Source organism: Octopus bimaculoides, chromosome 8 (assembly GCF_046866305.1).
Source record: "Octopus bimaculoides isolate indiv1 chromosome 8, ASM4686630v1, whole genome shotgun sequence".
Lineage (NCBI taxonomy): Eukaryota > Metazoa > Mollusca > Cephalopoda > Octopoda > Octopodidae > Octopus > Octopus bimaculoides.
Genome location: NC_142935.1, coordinates 91,017,871 through 91,038,909, shown reverse-complemented (window position 1 = coordinate 91,038,909; position 21,039 = coordinate 91,017,871). Strand labels below are relative to the sequence as shown.

General features: G+C 38.0%; 1 protein-coding gene across 16 annotated transcripts in view; it reads left to right on the top strand.

Moving 5' to 3' along the window:
- The window catches only part of LOC106880431 (tetraspanin-18), a 595,429-nt gene that overhangs the window by 531,548 nt on the left and 42,842 nt on the right, over nucleotides 1–21,039 (top strand). For all 16 annotated transcript variants that reach the window (XM_089356796.1, XM_052970246.2, XM_089356794.1 and 13 more), the window contains one exon: nucleotides 6,876–7,013. In XM_089356796.1, the coding sequence (XP_089212922.1) occupies nucleotides 6,876–7,013 (138 nt within the window). The remainder of the gene's footprint in view (nucleotides 1–6,875; nucleotides 7,014–21,039) is intronic.

Sequence of the window (21,039 nt, the reverse complement as noted above, 5' to 3'; positions counted from 1 at the left end):
TAGAAACACGCTGGAATGATCAAAATGACATTTCAAATAGAAATAAGCGAGATATTGGGTGAAAAATTAGCAAACCTCATTTGAATATCAGAGAAATATACCTAGTAGATATAGCAAAAAGGTTAGATATGTGTAAATATTGACAGATAATTACGAAATTTGTAATTTTTAAGTGATCTCATATGAGATCACTGGTAGGTAATAGGTTAAAAAGAGAAAGAGAATGCACACACACACACATACACACACAGTCACACAAGTTCACTGTATTGTACAAGTGACAAAGACACTTCACTGTCCAAAGCCAAGTTTACCTATGTACTATAATGTGGTAGAGTCCATTCTACTGTAGATGTTGAGTGTAATTGTCAGCAATACAGTCTATCTAATTGTATATAGGTACTGCAGCGATATCGTTCACTCTACTGTGGTAACTGGTTATGATCATAGCTCTCAACAGCACAGTTCGGGTAGCTGTAACTAGATTCCACTGTGTAGTATAGCTCTCTGTCCAAGGTGCCACCCCAGTCTATGGATGGAAGGGGCAAATTAGTCACCCTTTTACTGTCTGCCACTGATGTGGGTGCATTACCAAAAGAGCACAAGAGAGTCACCACTTCTCCGTTGTGTCAAGTAGTTTCACGTGCAGCACAGGTCATTACTGCTGCGGATCCAGCACTGGCCTTGTAGCTCACATGTAATCCTGCCAGAGATGATTACTAAACAAAAACAGTCAATGTCTACCCATCACACACAGCCAAAGCAGGAGATAACTCTTTGTACTATATTAATAGTTACTCAGTGATATTGTTAACTTAGGTATCTCAGAATAGTATCCGCATACTATTCTCCATTACCTCAGCTGTTAGGATGTATAAATTCTGAGGAATTTTACATCCCCTTCAAGTGGATTTTATCTCCTGTCCAATTAAAAGCATGAAATGACGTTGACAAGCACCACTCCTTAAAAGACCTTTCAGTATTAGCTGGTGTTAACACTTGCAAGGAAATACTAAAAATAGCAAGACTGACGGACATTGAAATAATGATGTTGATGATGACATCTCAGGAACTGTGAACCAACTGATGTTGGCTCACAATTTCCAATACAGGAAAAGTATGTATGTATGTACTCTGTCTTATACTTCCAACTGCTCCTATCTTTCTTAGACAACTTTATAAACATTTTAGTTGGTTTTGTTGTACGTTCTCCACTTATATTACAGCACCATTATGGACAAATGCCTTGCAGCTTTTATTCTTAGCCCATTGCATTCAAATGCTTAGCGGCATTTCATCCATCTTCACATTCTGAGTTCAAATTCTGCTGAAGTCAGCTTTGCCATTCATCCATTCGGGGTCGATAAAATAAGTACCAGTTGAAGACTGGGGGTCAATGTAATCGATTGTCCCCATCCCCTAATATTTAGGTCTTGTGCCTATAGCAGAAAGGATTATTATTATTATCATTATTATTATTATTATTATTATTATTATTATGAAGGTGACAAACTGGCAGAAAGGTTACCATGTTTAGCAGCATTTTGTTCATCTTTGCATTCTGAATTCAAAGTCAGCCAAGGTTGACTTTGCTTCTTATCCATTTGGGAGTCGATTAAATAAATATCAGTTAAGCACTGGGGTCAATGTAATTAGCTTTCTCCCTTTCTCTGAAATTGCTGGCCTTGTGCCAACATTTGAAACCAATATTCTGCAACAGCATGTCTGACCCTAGGGAGATATTACCTTGCTTGAAAGTGAGAAAGCCTCTATAGCAGGCATAGGGATTGGGTACCCCTGCTCCGTATCCTTGCCTAGTATAACTGCAAGGAGCCTCTTCCTATCTGTGTTGTACAAATTCTGGTGGTGGGCATATCTAAAGATTTGTTTTTTTCATAAGCACAGGCATAGGAACAAGGATCAAATAGCTGTAAACTGCGAATTTCAGTCTCGCCTTAGTAGAAGCAAAGCAAACAGAACATATGAGAAAGGGTAACATCAGCCGTGATCCTGTAGTGATGGAATTGCGTGTCCCTGTTTATTTTAATTGCAATGTTATATAAGAAAAAAATGGATGAGTCCACATAAAACTCATACATGCCATGTGACTGGTGGTTTTTAATTCATCATCATCATCATCATCGTTTAACGCCTGCCTTCCATGCTAGCATGGGTTGGACGATTTGACTGAGGACTGGCAAACCAGATGGTTACACTAGGCTCCAATCTGATTTGGCAGAGTTTCTACAGCTGGATGCCCTTCCCAACGCCAACCACTCTGAGAGTGTAGTGGGTGCTCTTACGTGCCACCGGCATGAAAACAAATATACAATATTTGTTTTATATTCATTAGGAGTTCAATACATGACAAGAAGGACATCTATCTGACTGCAGAAAACCCTGCCACAATAAGTTCAGTCTGATCCATGCATGCATAGAAAAATAGACATTAAAAGAATGATTGACATACAGAGGAGCACGCACACACATACATTCAAACAAGCACGTATGCAATTGGAAATATCACATTGTCACAGCACAAATGCCCACTCCACATAATATAAAATATAGCATCACAAAAGTACATTGTTTGTGTGTGTATGTATAATAGTGTGTTTGTTTTTGTCCGTATGTGTTTCTGTTTTAGCTTTCAGTCACACACTTTAGTCGATGTGCTATTCCTGTGGCTGGATTTTGTTGACAAAATCTTGGAAATACACTTGCATGCATACACAGTTTCCTTTCCAAATAGTTTGCTTAGGGTTTCTTTATTAGTGGTTTGCACATTCACACATACACATAGATTGATAGCAGTGCCTTGTTTTTAGTGTTGATGGTGGTGACTGGCATTGTTGGGTCATCTGAGAGAGAGGTCAAGTAAGGTAATCTCTATAAGTTGAAACCTATTGATTAAAGAGGGGATAATTTAGACAGCATAGTGTTGTCGGTGGTGGTGATGGTGGTAGCAGTATTATAATAGTTGCAACAGTTTAAGTGGAAGCAGTGATGGTGGTAGTGGTAGAGTAAGCAGCTGTGATAGTCTAGATGGTGGTGGTGGTGGTAAGGGTTGTAATATTCCCTGTGGTAGTATTGTAGTGTTTGTGATAATGTAGGTTAGTTGTGCTAGGGAAACTGTAGATTGTTATTTGATAATTTGTAGTAATAGTGGTAGTAGTGGTGGTGGTGGTGGTGGTGGTGATAGTAGTAGTAGTTGTGATGCTGGTGGTTGTTGTTCAGCCGGTTGGTCAGGCTCAGTCAGTTGATCTTGCATGGTGGTGGTGGTGGTGTCGTGGTACAGATTAGGAACAATTAGAGCAAGGAGCTACTTGTCTAGAGCAGAGTATCTCCACTTGAACATGCCAGTCATGTTGCGTGAATCAGTTTTCAAAAAAAAAACAAAACCATATAGCATTATTATTATTATTTCCCCCCTTAATTGCATCAGATATTTTTATCGTTATTATTTCTTATGAATATTTTATGGCTGCTGCTGTTGCTGTTGCTGCCCCCTGTCTCCCCACCGACCATTCCTACATGTAAACATGCACACTTTAGCCAGGGTAAGTCTCACCCCCCCCCCCATACAACGTACACTGCTTGCTCCTACGACCTCTCTAAAAGGGAAATATTTTGAATAAGAACTGATTTGGATTTGGACGATCCTTTCCAACCCAAACTAGTATGGGAAATGGATGTAAAATATATTGATTTCAAATTTTGGTATAAGGCCAGCAATTTCAGATGAGCAGGTAGATCAATTACATCAACTCCTACTACTTATTTTGTCATCTCCAAAAGGATGAAAGGCAAAGTCAACCCCGGCAGAATCTAAAAAAATGGATGTAAAACATTGATGTGATTTTGAGGAAGATTTGGTCAGTAATCTCTACAAGTGGCCTTGTAGATGCTCCCTCTTGTGCAGATTGCAACCTACAGGACATTATGTATGACATGCCATTGGAAAATTGCCATGACTTAGTTTTAGTGGTGTGGCCTGCCTTATAGTTTTAGTGGTGTGGCCTGCCTTATAATGGACTATATGTCTTGTGCCGCCTGCTTCTTGAAAGAGGTTGCCCACACTTGTTGTAGAGGCTCCCCTCTTTGGTTCAAAGTTTGTTGACCCTGGGCCAGAATCTGGTCAAATAGATTTGACCTGTACCATGAAGCATTTGGTCAGTGTTTCTGTCGGATGATGTAGTCCTAGGTACACTTGGTCTGAATAGAAGAAATAAGGTATCGAGAACACGACTGTTTAGGGCTGACCTCGGTCTGAACAACAATAACAATTCCACTTCTATGACTCAGCTTAATAATTCAACATACTAGAAGCAAATCACATACTATCATTTTAAAAAAGAAAAGACACTTTTATCTTTTGATCGTTTCAGTCACTGGTCTGTGGCCCTGCTGGGGCACCATCTTGAAAGGTTTAGTTGAACCAAAGAGCCCTAGTACTTTTTATTTTTTTTAAAGCCTGGTACTTATTCTATTGGTTTCTTTTGCCAAACCACTATGGACCTGAGATGTGAGCGAACCATCACCAGTTGTCAAACAGGGTGACACACACACACACACACACACACACACACACACACACACACACACACACACACACACACACACACACACACACACACACACACACACACATATATTAAAGGGTAAAGAGTAAAGACCCTTTCAATCATGAATGACCATGAAGTTGCACTGAGAAAGTTCCACTTCTGAGGCACAAGCTTAGGCAAGGTTGTTTATGGAAGACCAGCAGTCGCCCATGCATACCAGCCTCCCCTCTTCACTCCACTGATGTTATCCAAGGAGAAGGCACCAGCAACTCATTTCTACTGCTGAGTGAACTGGAGCAATGTGAAATAAAGTGTCTTGCTCAAGAACACAACATACAGCCCATTTGGGGAATCGAATTCACTATATATAGTGAAATCCCATATATATATATATATATATATATATATGGGATAATTAAGACAAACACAAGTACATATTAGTTCTTACTAGCAAATCTATGAGTGAGGGAAGTTATAACAGCAGTATGTATTGAGAAATGTGTAAATGGACTTGATAGATTACTGGGTGGTGTCTTAGAGAAATCATGTTATTGTTGGTGATGCAGCATTCTGTTGCAGCTATATAACGTGTTTGCAACTAAGTGATGTGATGGCGATTCATTCCCGAACCGATACAGAAGCTCCCAGCCTCTGTATCATGAATGGTTATGTGGACCACGCCTAACGAAAGCCAGAGCTTCCTTCGACCACTACGTAAAAAGTATTAAGAAAAAAATGTTATTTAGATATATTTTTATTTTAGTTGTTTACACTATTTTACACTTGTTTATACTCTTTATACATTCAAAGTTCACAAATTTCCTCCTTTAAATTATGAATCACTGTTTCCGTCTTTCAAATTCACTCAAAGCATTGGTCAGCCCAGGGCTTACAGTAGAAGATACTTGTCCAAGAGGCCACGTGGTGGCATTGAACTCCAAATCGGGTGGTTCCAAAGCAAGCTTCTTGATTACAGTCATGCCTGCCCCAATACTTCTGGGGGACAGGTCTGGGATGGTGACAACCACAACCTTTTTTATGATAGTTCTGTTGGATTGGTGCTGCTATGGAACTATATAACATCAATGACAACAATTTGTGCTACAGCATTTGTACAGTCAGTTCTAAAGATGGTTCCAAAACATAGTTCAAAGTTGGTATTCGATTTTAAAAAATCCTCTGTCTTCCATTTCTTCTTAGAATTTTTATTTTTCCCTACCAAATATCAGTGATTTGTCATCATTGTTGATGCTCTTGTTTGTTATTCTCCACCAGTAAAAACCACTCTAGTCTAATGGGCCTCATGGATTTATTCAAAATTAACACTTGTCTTCCATCTTTCTTTCATTTCCACTCCTGTAAACTCTCTTTCCCTCAGCATTCAGCTGTTAATCTGCACCAAACCCAAAGATTTCATGTTCAAATCTGCTATAATGATGAATGTTTTATATTTCTTTTTACTTTTTGTAGTTTTTATTCCTTTATGCAGATCCTGTGTGTGTGTGTGTGTGAAAGTAAATCTGGATAGATTTCTTCCTATCCTTGAGGAATTATATCTTTCACTGACTTTGTCATTCTATCAATGCAGGCTAACCAGTTTGTTTAAACAAGAAGCGCCTAAAGTTAAAATAAACATAGTGAAACATATTTGTATGCATTCCTATTAACATGCATACACACACACACATATACACACATACAAACATTTATACAACCATATGTTTAATACATACCAACTCTCTATTTAAAGATATGTATCCACAAAGCCACACATTCACCCCATACATACAATCACTTCATAGAGCCACATATGCACCCACCAACCACATGTATACAAAAACACCATATTCAAACACTAGTTAAGCATCATAGAAGCCTTGCATGGTCCTCCTATTTGCTAAAAGTAGCAGCCAAATCTCCTCCAAAAGAGTTGAAGTAAACATCTCATAATGTAGTCTTACAATGTCTACAAAAAAAAAAAAAAGATGGGATGGTCAGAATTGGAACAACTTTGATTTTAGGTTTGCTTGTTCAGGAACTATCTGGAACTAAACAACCACCACACAATATGACAAACACACACACACACACACATTTCTGTATAATGCCCTTGTGTATTTCACCCATTTAATGTATTCTTTCTTGGGATGGTCAGAATTGGAACAACTTTGATTTTAGGTTTGCTTGTTCAGGAACTATCTGGAACTAAACAACCACCAAACAGTATGACAAACACACATATATTTCTGTAAAATGCTCTTGTGTACTTCACCTTCACTAATATATCCTTTCTTTTCTGTGTCTTTCCAGTCTCTCAAGAAGCAAGCATCAACTGTTGAAGAGAATCATATGGATGATAGCAAAACTCGAATCCGACAGACTGATGACCAAGATCGTTGTACCGTCTGTTTACGCAATGTTCTTCATTGTTACAATGTTTTTATTCTGGTTGGTTTTTGTTATTTTATAATTTTTTCTTTCCTTTCTTTTTTTTTTATTATTTTACTCACAAGGAAAGCAACAAGCTGGCTGAGTTCAGTGATATTTCTTCTAGTTCTTTAAATTATATTTTGTCTTTTATCTGCTTCAGTCATTAGACTGCAGCCATGCTGGGGCACCGCTTTGAAGAAGTTTTAGTTGAATGAAACGACCCCAGTACTTTTGTGTTTTTTTGTTTTTTTCAGATTGGTTCTTAATCTATTGGTCTGTTATTGCCAAACCAATGATTTACAGGGATGTAAACAAACCAAAAGTCAAGTGGCAGTGGGAGGAAAAACACAGGCACACACACATATATGATAGGCTTCTTTCAGTTTCCATTTACCAACCTACTGACAAGATTTTGGTCGGCCCAAGACAATAGTAGAAGACACATGCCCAAGGTGCCACAACCATGTGGTTGTGAAGGAAGCCCTCTTCACCACACAGCCATACCTGAATTCAAATTCCATATTGGTCGGCTTTGCCTTTCATCCTTTCAGGGTGTTGATAAAATAAAGTGTGTCTGTGTGTATATATACACACACACACATACACACACACACACACATATATATATACATGCATATATATATGGGTTTTTGTGTGTTTTAGTGTTTGTCCTCTCCACCACCACTTGAAAATGTGTTGGTGTGTTTGCTTCTCTGTAACTTAGCAATTCAGCGAAAGAGACCAATAGAATAAGTACTAGGCTTTAAAAAAAAATGTAGTGGAGTCGATTAATGTGACTGAAATTCTTCAAGGCAGTGCCCCAGCATGACCACAGTCTAATGGCTGAAACAAAAGATAAACAAATGAAGTTAAAATATACAAAAGATGTTGTGGCTAAAATAATATTTTACATATTGAAAAAAAAACAAAAAAAATTCAAAATAATATGAATTAATATAACCATTACATTTGACATAGTATTTGGAATGCGAAAGGGTTTAATTAGATTTAAACCGGGTATATCTGGCCCAGATATTCTACCGGTTTTATGTTGAAACTGGTCAGATCCAGCCTCTTACATCTCCCCTACAATGTTGTTCTAAATACAAACAATTACATCTTCAAAATTTTGAAGATACAAGATGCTACATGATTAATTTTTGAAAAGTGGGGTGGATATAAAAGCATTACATTTGGTAAATTAATGTGAATGTCAAAGGGTTAATCAGAACCTCCAGAACATTGTGGATGGGTCTCACCAGAGTTTTGTAGATGGTTAAGAGCAGTTGCTGGATGCTGGACTATAGTCTGGCTCTGATGAGAGAGGGTAAGGCCAGGGTTATGTGATGAAGTCCTTGCTATTTTGATAATGTATGTTCACACCAAGGGATGCCAAGTGATGGCACAGCGTAGCGTTTGTAGCAATTTTGAGCTTTCTGATTGCATACTGTTCATGCTTAGAGGAGTGTTGGGGTTTAGATAACGATATTTACTTGCTGCTATAATTGCCTACATTGCCTCCACTCTACCACTTCCATCCCCCACCACCTGTTTTGTTGGGTAGGGTGGGGTGGGGGATGACAGTCATCCTCCCCCTTTCACATTGGTGTTTTTTTCTGTCTTTCTGTGAGAGGAGGAGAGTAGTGTGGCATGATGGGGGTGGAAGTCACTGCATGTCTTGTTTACTTCAACTGATAACTGTATATGTATAACATATGGCGCAATGACATTCACTCACAAATGTGCCTACATTTGTCTTCATACATGCGAATATATACATGTATGTGTGTACAATAGCACACATACTCAACATCAACAGATGGTCGGTTTTTTTTTCTTTGTTGTGTTCATCAAATAGATAAGGGCTGCAACAGACAGTGCAACTTGTACCGTAATGGAAAAAATAGATGTAAAATAATGATGTGCATCTTCTCTCTCTCACCCACACACATTTATGCATGCATACATAAAGTACTTATATTTCTTTTACAAGCTTGTATGTGTGTGTGTGCATGCGCGCACACATGTGTGTCCTTGTCTTGACATCGTGTGATAATTGTAAATGTATGTCTCTGTCCTATAAACTGTCTCATTCATTTCCAATCTTCTGCAGAAACATGTCTGGCCATAGAGAAATACTATCTGGATTGGAAAACAGGTTAGGGTTGGCAACAAGAATGGCATTTGATTGTAAAACAGTGATTCAATACTATATTCATCTAACCCTTGCTAGCATGGAAAAATAGATGTAAATACACACACACATGCACACACATATGCATGTGTATACAGTATTTTGAATTTACATTCCATCTTGGTGAAAACACTGTAACATTCTGACATGGTCCAAAATACCAGACTATCTCTCAACCAAATGACATCTGGCATATTTCATTCTTGTCTTCTACCTAACAAACCACTGGTCACACTCCAGTCCCTCTCCTTTACCAATATTCACCCCTAGGAATTTTACCATTTTACCAAACAGCATTCCAACTTTGAACCATCCGGTCTTCTTAGCAGGTGTCTCTTACCAGGTATATTGATCCATTTTAAGACAGTGGGGTGAAGTTTAACTCTTTAGCATTTAATCTGGCCATGTCCAGCCCAAATATTCTGCCTGTTTTACTGACCAGATTCAATGTCTCAAACCTACCCTACAATGTCATTTGAACTATATACAAACACACCATTGGAATCTTTAAGTACAGGATAATGCATGACAAATCCAAAATAGTGTAAATGAATAAGCATTACATTTCGTTGCTATTATGCAAGAGTCCAAAATGTTGCTTTTTCAGAAAACAAAAAAAATAGTTTCGCCATTCCATAGCAAAACTGTTGTACTACACTTTGACAATTTTTGATCATATGCAAAAAAGTGGAATGGTCATGGCTTGAATGTCTTTGTTAACGTGTTCTTTACTCATACGGTAACATCACCCCCTTTATGCTTCATCTAGCATGAAGCTCCACCCCCCATTTGGAGGTCATAGTCTTGCAAGCTGCATGGCATCTCACTAATGCTGCTGGCATGAAGATGTACCCAGTACACTCGGTAAAGTGGTTGGCATTAGGAAGAGCATTCAGTCATAGAAAGCATGCCAAAGCAGATATTGGAGTATAATGCAATCCTCAGGCTCATCAGATCCTGTCGACCTGTCTAACCCATACTTGCTTGGAGCAATTTGGCATTCATAATGACTTTGAGAAGTTATACTTCCATGTTCATGTGTAGAGACAGATGTTGTGCTGCAAGAACATCTCTTTAATGTGTGTAGATTAAAGACTAAAGATGTTTTGGGGGAATTGAGTATATTTTGAACTAAGGGTAAAAATATTAATTGTGGTGATGGTGGTGGTTATGGTTGAGTATTACACAGCAACAATGGTGGTGATTGCATGTAAATGGACAGGGAGCTTGATAGAAATCATTGGAGTCAAAAGAAGAGAAAGTGCTGAGTTACATTAGCCCTTTTGATACCAACATACCCAAAGCTGCCCTTGGTTCTATTATAAAAACTTCCTGTTTTAACCCTTTGGCATTTCAACCAGCCGTATCCGTCCTGAATAGTCTACTTGTTTTCTGCTCAAACCAACCAGATCCTGCTTCTCACACCTACCCTACAATGTTACTTTAAAAATAAGCAATCACATCATTGAAATCTCAACGCTGAGATAAAACATGATTAATTTGAAAGCAGTATGAATAAATAAGCATTACATTTGACAGAGTAATCTAAACACTAAATGGTTAAAGTGATCTAAATTAACACCTTAACCCTTTTAGCATTCAGATTAGTTTGTCAAATGTATTGCTTTTTTTATTCACATTGTTCGGAATTAACCGTGCATTATCTTGCAGGTTTGAAATTTTGATTATGGGATTGTGTACTTTTTTGTATGACATTATAGGTTAGATGTAAGAGACTGTATTTGACTAGTTTGAACATGAAACAAAAATAGAATATTTTGGCCAGATGTGACTGGTTTAAATGCTAAAGGGTTAAATTTCATGTACAGTAATACCTCGCCATATCGCGGTTCACCCATCACACACTCAGTACCTTGCAATTCACCTATTGCGCACTCTGTAATATTTCAAGCTAATATATGTAAATTCATATCATGGACTCCTCGGTATATCGCAGGTTTCTGCAGCCAATAGGTATCTATATTTTTTGAGATTTTAATTATTTCTATGGGAGGTTTTGGATTCTAATACCCACTGTAGTCGAGGGATTACTATATACAGTAATCCCTTGTCTATCGCAGGTGTTACGTCCCCTAACCCTAACCCCCTGCATTAGGTGAAAATCCATAAAGTAGAAATAGTGCTGTACTGTAAATTTTTTTATTTATTTTTATTATTTGTATATATCTTATTATTGTGCCGCTGGACTGGCTCCTGTGCAGGTGGCACATAAAATACACCATTTTGAGCGTGGCTGTTGCCAGTACCACCTGACGGGCCTTCGTGCCGGTGGCACGTAAAAGCACCCACTACACTCTCAGAGTGGTTAGTGTTAGGAAGGGCATCCAGCTGTAGAAACTCAGCCAGAGCAGACTGGAGCCTGGTGTAGCCATCTGGTTCACCAGTCCTCAGTCAAATCGTCCAACCCATGCTAGCATGGGAAGCGGACATTAAACGATGATGATGATGATGATGAATGCAAAACAACATCACACACTTGCCTCCTCCCAAGTTTCGTTTTCCATGTGCAATTCGTTGTTTACTCGTCTATGATGCACTACATATTCTCTTTTAATATATTTTGATTAATGTGTTATACAGTACAGTACTCTACTGTACTTTTATTTATTAATTTTTAGGTGTGAAAATGCTTATTTTACCACAGAAATAATTGAAATCTAAAAAAATATAAATATCTATCGGCCGCAGAAACCCATGATATACTGAGGTGTCCGCAATATAAATTTACATATATTAGCCTGAAAAGTCCGCTATGTATTGAGGGCACGATAAGTGAACCACGATATGGCGAGTGATAACTGTATTTATATTTCAAACTCCAGTTTAATAACGACAAAGTTATTTTACTAAATCTTTTGTTATTTCCAAAATTTATTGGAGCAAGGACAATACATTTCGGCAGAAGTACAGTAAGGATGTTGTGTATTAACACATCGGTCCAGCTGATGCTAGCATAGAAGAGAGGACATTAAAATGTTGATGGTAGTGGTGATATCAATTTCCTTGTTTGCTTATCAACAGGAGTCAGCAAACTTCTTATATCATTGACCCCACTTCGTGGAATCGTTGATAACTTATCGACCCCCATTGCGTAAATCTAAAATAAAATTTTAAAAAAGAATACTTAATTATAAATTTCTTGGTTTTAAAACAGTAATTCTGTTGTCCTTATCAGTAATGACTGCATTTTTTTATAATCAGAAAAATTTAAAGAAATTTAATGAAAATACTAAACAAAATTGATAAAGAATAACAACAACAACAAAAAAATTCATATCATATTGACATAGTTGGAATATCAACCCCTCAGATAGCCCCATAGACCGCACCAGTGTTCAGTACTAACCTCTGTGAAATTCCTTTTATTTATCAGCTACAAAGGCAGTATTAATACCGACAGGTAATATTTATCCCAACTTAAACGCAAATGTTCTGTTAGAACAAGCTATACTGCGGTAGATACCATGAGAGAAACTCTCCTATTGGCTTTTGGTTCGAAACAAGAGGGCATTCTGCACCAAGAACCAATACGTGAGTTTCAGAACATTCACGTTTAAGTGGGGATAAATATCACCTCTTTTTATCTTGTGTCAGCCATTGGATTGCAGCCATGCTGGAGCACCACCTTGAAGGGTTTTAATCAAACAAATCAACCCCAGGGCTTATTTTATTAAAACCTGGTGTTTATTCTATCGATCTCTTTTGCTAAGTTAGAGGAACATAAACAAACTAACACTAGTTGTCAAGCTGTGGTAGGGAGTAACCACACACATAGATACATACTTGTGTGTGTGTGTGTGTGTGTGTGTGTATATCATGTAGATAGGGTTAAAATCGAAGCTGTGTCCTCGACACACATCTGCTCATTGCAGCATTCCAAATCTGCATGTAGATGTTATATTTGTTTCATGTATGCGAAAGAGTTGAAAATACCGGAAAATATTTTTGCAGAGTAATTATATACCAAAACAGGAAATAGGAAAATTTTTTAGCATTACTTATTCATATGGTGAATAAATAATACCAAAAAAAATTTCAAATCCCCTCTGTGTGTGTGTGTGTATGATGGGCTTAAAGTTTCTATCTGCGAAATTCACTTACTAGAGTTTGGTCAGTCTGTGGCTATAGTAGAAGACATTAGCCCTAGCTTCCACGCAGCAGGAGTGAAACTGGAACCATGTGGCTAGGAAACAAATTTCTCACCACACAACTATGCCTGCACCTATGAATTTAATGAAAATGAAATAAAGAACGGTAAAAGTTCAGTCATATGGTGAATACTGGTGGCTGGAAATTAGCGAGTTTTACTCTTAAATTTCTGTGCTCTTCCAGGTTCAGTTTGCTAACAATTCAGCACCGTTAATATTCAAAATTGTTTTAGGTGTTTATCAACCCCTTGGATAGCCACGTAGACCCTTAGGAGTCAGTAATGAGCACTTTGTTATGTGTCTGGTCTAAACTAAACAGAAGCAGTTTGAAGCTCAATTTCTCACTTGCAGTGTCTTCATGTTTTTTGCAACAATAACCATTCCACCTCCTCTCACCAGAAGGAGGTCGTGGCTAGGGTTAAAATAATTCTTGAGGAGGGAAGTATAAACAACAGTTTGTCAGAAATGTCATTCAAATGCATCTAAAGACTGTTAGAGCTAAACGATGGATTAATTGTCTTTGTGAGCACTTAACATAAGTGAAGGCCTATGTATGTGTGTGTGTGTGTGTGAAAAAGTTAAAAAAGCTCTATTTTATGCCAAAATAATTTTTATTATCTCCTTCCTTAATGCCAAATTAGTGTATTTAAGTTAAAAATCTCTTTATTATCACAACACAGTCTCAAATTGCTATCATTAATGACCTAAAATAGTCTCTAACATCAAATCAGTCTGGCAAACATGAAGAGGGCAGGAGGGGAAGTTTTATTCAGGGCGTAGGTCCATGGAGAACATTGCACATGAAATTGCTACTGCATGGTTAGTATTATCGTAGTCATCACATCCTTGCACACGCACACGCTTAAATAATACATGTGTATAGATGTGCTCACAATGTTTGTTTTGATCATATGAGAAATAGCAAAATTCTTTACAACAATTATTGTCATTTTATATCTGTTTTTGAGACAAGTACAGGTGTGGCTGTGTAGCACCTTGGACAAGTGTTTTCTACTGTAGCCCAAGGCTGACCAAAACCGTATGAGTGGATTCAATAGTTGGAAACTGAAAGAAGCCTGTAGTGTGTGTGTGTATACATATATATACACACGCACACATACCTACATACACAAGGGGTGCTGGAAAGTTCCTTGTTTTAGATAAAAGAAAATACAGGAAGATCAGTTAATTATGATTTTATTCAACATATTCTCCTCTCAGATTCACACACTGCAGCAGTCCTTCAATTTTTCTAAGTTCTGTAAAAGAAATCGGAAAGTTGGGCCTCCAACCAGGTCTTTTGCAAAACCTATAAAACCAGGAACTTTTCAGCACCCCCGTGTGTGTGTGTGTATATATATATATATATATATATATATATATATATATATATATATATATATATATATATATATATATATATATATACATATGTGTGTGTGTGAGTGTGTATACATATATAATGTTTATGTTTGTCTCTTTGTCTTAGCATCACATGATAGTTGTAAACGGGTATCACTGTCATATAAGCAAGGTCTTTCCTTTCCGATATTCAGTGTGAATGTGTCTGGCTATGGGGTAATTTTACCTTGCACAGGAATAAACTGCTTCAAATAAGTTTTATCTGACCCATGCCAACTTGGCAAAGTAAATATTAAATGGCAATAATGATGATCATTATTTGCATTATTTACATTTGGCCTAGGTTCGAAATTTCCGCAAGACACCTGATGAAGGCTGGAGAGTACATCAGCCGAGACGTTGTGTTAACAACAAACAAGATGAGGACAAATATCCATCAAATGTAAATAATGTAAACAATGTACATAATTCCTCATCTCTCAAATATAGATCTGAATAATGATTTTTATTCATGTCACAGTCCTTCTTTGTCTTTTAATAATACGGATAACAACATAGAAACCTATTGTTGTACATGCCATGTACTTTTAGCTTTCAGTTGTTTATGGCTGGATACCTTCCCTGTCACTAACCACTTAACAACATGGGACTCTGTATATTTTATAGATGCAGGCATGACTGTGTGGTTAAGAAGTTTGTTTCTCAACCATGTGGTTTCAGGTTCAAGTCAAACTGCATGGCTTCTTAGGCATTTATCTTCTATCATAGCCCCAGATCAACCAAAGCTTTGTGAATGTATTTGGCTGATGGTAATTGGAAGAAACTTATATTTGTGTGTGTGCGTGCGCACATTCTTGTCTTGGTATCACATGATAGTTGTAAGCTGGTGTTGCTATTATATAGATAGTGTCATTGATTTCCTGCCTTCCATGAAAACATGAACAATGTTGGGAAAATATTAGTTTGCTTGGAAACAGGAAAAGGTTAGCAACAAGAAAGGCATCCAGCCATAGAAATTCTGACTGAAAGCCTGCATGCATGGAAAAATGGATGTTAAATTGGCAGTGGTAGCAGTTTGAATGTCTCAGTTTTATAGCATGGTTGGTCTAAGGGTCCCAGCAACACAGGGAGTATAAACAGGTGAGACTGTGGAGGATACAGTTCGTTTGGGGTATCAGTCATAAGGGTGTTGGATAGACTGCTTGATGTTTTTTTCTAACTCTCTTCATCTTGAGTTCAAATCCCACCAAAGTAAACTTTGTTTTTCAACCTTTCGGAGTTTATTAAATAAATTTTAAAAAATGCCGATCATGGATGGTGCATTGTTAGAGAATCAGGCAAGATACCTTGTGTCCGTTTTGGCCCCCCTTTGTGGTCTGACATCAATATCTTCAACACTGGCACCACTGATGCTTGTCCAAGTTGGCAGCATTTGCCTGGGACAAACGTCAGTGGCATGGGGATGGGAGACTTACATATATGAGGAACTGCTAGTCTTCCTCAGAAAAGTCTTACCCAAGCCTGCAAGTACCTGGTTGTCATTCACCAAAGGAGGCCCTAAAATGTGGTATTGACTTGTAATAATACAGTAAATGAGGTCAGTAAGAAGTGCAATTAATTTCTGACATCAATCACTTCTCTCACGCTCCACATCTCACTCCTTATATCTCTTACTACAACTGCCTCCTCATATTTCATACTTTCTCACCTAACTTTAAATCACTTCAGTCTTGTTTTACTTTTTAAGTTTGCCAGCTATCTTATAAAAAACGTCAGACCTTTTGACCCCTTATAGCAAGTAATTTCTCAACACTTAGATTCTTTCTTACTTTTGTTGTCTATGCAGATCCTTGCTAGTTTCCTCATATCCAAGATTATAGCTCTTACATTTTGCACAGCTCATCTGGGGTATCAGAATCATAAGGGTGTTGGATAGAATGCTTGATGATGTTTTATTGCTCAACTAGAACTTATTTTTATCGACCCAAAAGGATGAAAGGCAAAGTTGATCCTAGCGGAATTTAAACGTAAATACGACTGAAATACCACTAAGCATTTTGCCCAGTATGCTAACGATTCTACCAGCTCACTACCTTTTTTTCCATGCTGTATTATACATGCAGTAGAGAATACTGTATTATACATACAATATTATACATACTGTATTATACATACTGTATTATACATACAGTATTATACATATTGTATTATACATACAGTATTATACATACTGTATTATACATATAGTATTATACATACATTATTATACATACTGTATTATACATACAGTAGAGAATACTCTCTTCATTTCTTTCTAATCTTCACAAAAGCTCTGCATTCAAAATCCAGGTCTCGCTGTCATGGAGTATCACACTTCTGACTCAAGCATCATCCAGTCTGCTCTTCACACTGATGGAGAAACTGTATGAGCTCCTTAAACTATTTCAACCCAGTTCTTACTTACTCTTATTAGTATGCTTTCAGGAACACTTACCCTCACTGCTAATTAGGTCATTATAAGTTATAAAACTATCAACTACTTAAGAGAGCCTTCCAGACATTCAAAATAATCTAATTCCTGTTTGTTTTGCTGTTGGTGCTTATGATATGGCTGTTGATATGAAGTCTCTCTCCTTCATTACCCTGATTATGATCCCACAACACCTTGTATGTCTACAGATGGAAATTTCAATCTGATTCCTTTCTGTGTATATCAAGCATGGTTATTTCCGAGATGGTATTAACAGCTCTGTCCTATGTCCTTGTTATAAGTTTACTGCTTGCTAGAGTTGCTTTTGAGTCCAGGTTTTCCTTCCATGTTTGGAATTTCTTGTGCAAATAATCTGCTACAGATTTAGCTACGAGAAGCAATTCATTAACACGAAGGAGTTGTACTAAGTAGAATGGGGGCCAGCTGACCATTGGGCCCCTACACACACATGTGTTTTTATATATATAGGCGTAGCGTGACTGTGTGGTAAGAAGTTTGCTTCCCAACCATATGGTTCCGGGTTCAGTTCCATTGCATGGTACCTTGGGCAAGTGTCTTCTACTATAGCCTCAGGCTGACTAAAGTCTTGTTAGTGGATTTGGTAGGCGGAAACTGAAAAAAGCTTGTATGTATATATCTATATATATTTGTGTGTGTCTGTGCTTGTCCCCCCTCCATCACTTGACAACCGATGTTGGTGTGTTTACGTCTCCATAACTTAGCAGTTCAGCAGAAGAAACCGATAGAGTAAGTACTAGGCTTACAAGTCCTGAGGTCGATTTGTTCAACTGAAGGCGGTGCTCCAGCATGGCTGCAGTCAAATGACTGATGTATATATACATATATGCCAGTACCGCCTGACTGGCCTTCGTGCCGGTGGCACGTAAAAGCACCCACTACACTCTCTGAGTGGTTGGCGTTAAGAAGGGCATCCAGCTGTAGAAACTCTGCCAAATCAGATTGGAGCCTGGTGTAGCCATCTGGTTTCGCCAGTCCTCAGTCAAATCATCCAACCCATGCTAGCATGGAAAGCGGATGTTAAACGAAGACGATATATATATATATATATACACACGAGTATGTTGATGCAAACAGGAAAAATAGGACTCAGAATATGAGTGTATGTACATTTTTATTAATATTTAGCAGAAATGACAGAGTGACTCAAGATCCAAGTGTTTTGTGCATTGACAATTATCAAACTTGGATAAGTTCAAATGCACGAAGGCAGATGTTAAATGATGATGATGATGATATATATAAAGAGAGAAAGGTGGCGGGGGTAGGTAGAAAAGATGGAAAACAATTATCGCAGTAATTCATTTATATGAGATGTTACAACATTCATTTTCCATGCTGGCATAGGTTTTATATATATTTATATATAGAGAGATGCCATGCAGTGGGACTGCGTGGCACATTGGGCAAGTGTCTTTTACTATAGCCTCGGGCCGACCAAAGCCTTGTGAGTGGATTTGGTAGGCGGAAACTGAAAGAAGCCCGTCGTATATATGTATATATATATGTTTGTGTGTCTATGTTTGTCCCCCCCCACTGTCGCTTGACAACCGATGCTGGTGTGTTTACGTCCGCGTAACTCAGCGGCTTCGGTAAAAAGAGAACCGATAGAATAAGTACTAGGCTTACAAAGAATAAGTCCTGGGGCTGATTTTCTCGACTAAAGGCGCTGCTCCAGCATGGCCGCAGTCAAATGACTAAAACAAATAAAGAGAGAGTATAGATAGATACATTTCTCTGTCTTTCAACACTACAAAAGATGTTTTCTCCAACACGATTACCAGTTTTCAGGCTTTCAGCTATGTATCTGCTTTAACTATGATATATATATATATATATATATATATATATAGTGAGAATGTATTTGAGATTACAAACTAGAGTAAAAACTGCTATGAACTTAGGACGTCTAGGATATTACTTCTATGGTGCTGCTCATTATGTTACTGTGTGTTTATGTGTATGTATATCTATGGGTATGTGTGTACATGTTTATATCTATAGTTTTGTGTATGCATGCGTGCGTGCATGTGTGGTCGTTACAATTTCCGTTAACCAACTCTGTAATAATAATAGTCATTATAGTTGCTAGGAGAAATAGTCAATTATGCCAATCCCAGTCAATTCCAGTACATGACAGCCTCTTGAAAAAAAAAATAAATAAATAAATAACTAAAATCCTTCTAGAATTTTCTCTGAGTAGTAATTCCTCAATACCTGCTCAGGTAGTAATAAAATGGTGGGTTAGGTAGTTCTTGGTATTTGTTCCCCATTTTAAGGAGTTGGGGAGAATAATGCAGAGCATTGATTGTGGTATGGGGAAGGAGTTGATGGTAGCGGAGGAAGAGGAACAAGATATGATTTTTTAGGCTCCTTTCGACTCTGATGCCAAGCAAATCACTTTGAAATGTAATACTGACTCTCCGTCTCACTATTTTCTCGTCCTTCCCCCTCTCTCTGTCTCTTCCACCAGACCTCATGCAGAATTCTGAGGAATTTCTTTATCATTAGAAGTCTTTATCATTTTCCCTCCCCTCTATGTATATATCGTGGAGGTGCAATGGCCCAGTGGTAAGGGCAGCGGATTCGCGGTCATAGGATCGCGATTTCGATTCCCAGGCCGGGTGTTGTGAGTGTTTATTGAGCGAAAACACCTAAAGCTCCACGAGGCTCCGGCAGGGGATGGTGGCGAGCCCTGCTGTACTCTTTCACCACAACTTTCTCTCACTCTTACTTCCTGTTTCTGTTGTGCCTGTAATTGAAAGGGTTGGCCTTGTCACATTCTGTGTCACGCTGAATATCCCCGAGAACTACGTTAAGGGTACACGTGTCTGTGGAGTGCTCAGCCACTTGCACGTTAATTTCACGAGCAGGCTGTTCCTTTGATCGGATCAACTGGAACCCTCGACGTCGTAAGCGACGGAGTGCCAACAACAATGTGTATATATCTTTAGCCTGGACCCTGAAACACTGTTGACATGAAAATGTGGTGATGCTGGTGATAGTGCCCGTGTCACGGAAATGAATTTTGAAACCAAAATCTATTCATTCACCCCCACCCCCCACCCCAACATACACATACATACACATGAACCTCCTGCCACCACTGCCCATCATGTTAATATATACACAATCGTACATGCACTGTAACATAAATACTCTCTTAAACACACTTCTACCAAGGCTTGTGTGTGTATGCACAATCTCATATACATTCACATGCTGGCTGTCATACCATTCACTCAGAATATATATATATGCACTCACAGGGATCTTTGTATCATTGTCGTCATCATCATCATCATCTTTTAACATCCACTTTCTATGATGGCATGGGTTGGATGGTTTGACAGGAGCTGGTGAGCCAGAGGGCTGTGCCAAACTTTATCTGCTTTGGCACAGTTTCTACAGTCAGTAACCCTTCTTTATGCCAACCACTTTACACAGCATACAGGATGCTTTTTATGTGGCACTAGCACTAAAGTAGTGAAGTAATTTGCAAGACAAGACTCTCAGAGAGACCCAGAAGTATTGTGGGATGTGGCTTTGTACCAGCTGATGAGAGGTAGCATAATAGGGAGATAGAAACAGGTGTCTTCCTGTAGAGGAGATACATGACTAACCCAGATGGGAAAAGAGAGAATAGATGATGAAGAAAATATGTATGTATATATATATATATATATATATATATATATATATATATATATGTATATATATATATATATATATCTACCTTTATTTATATATATATATATATATATATATATATATATATATAAATAAAGGTAGATATATATATATATATAT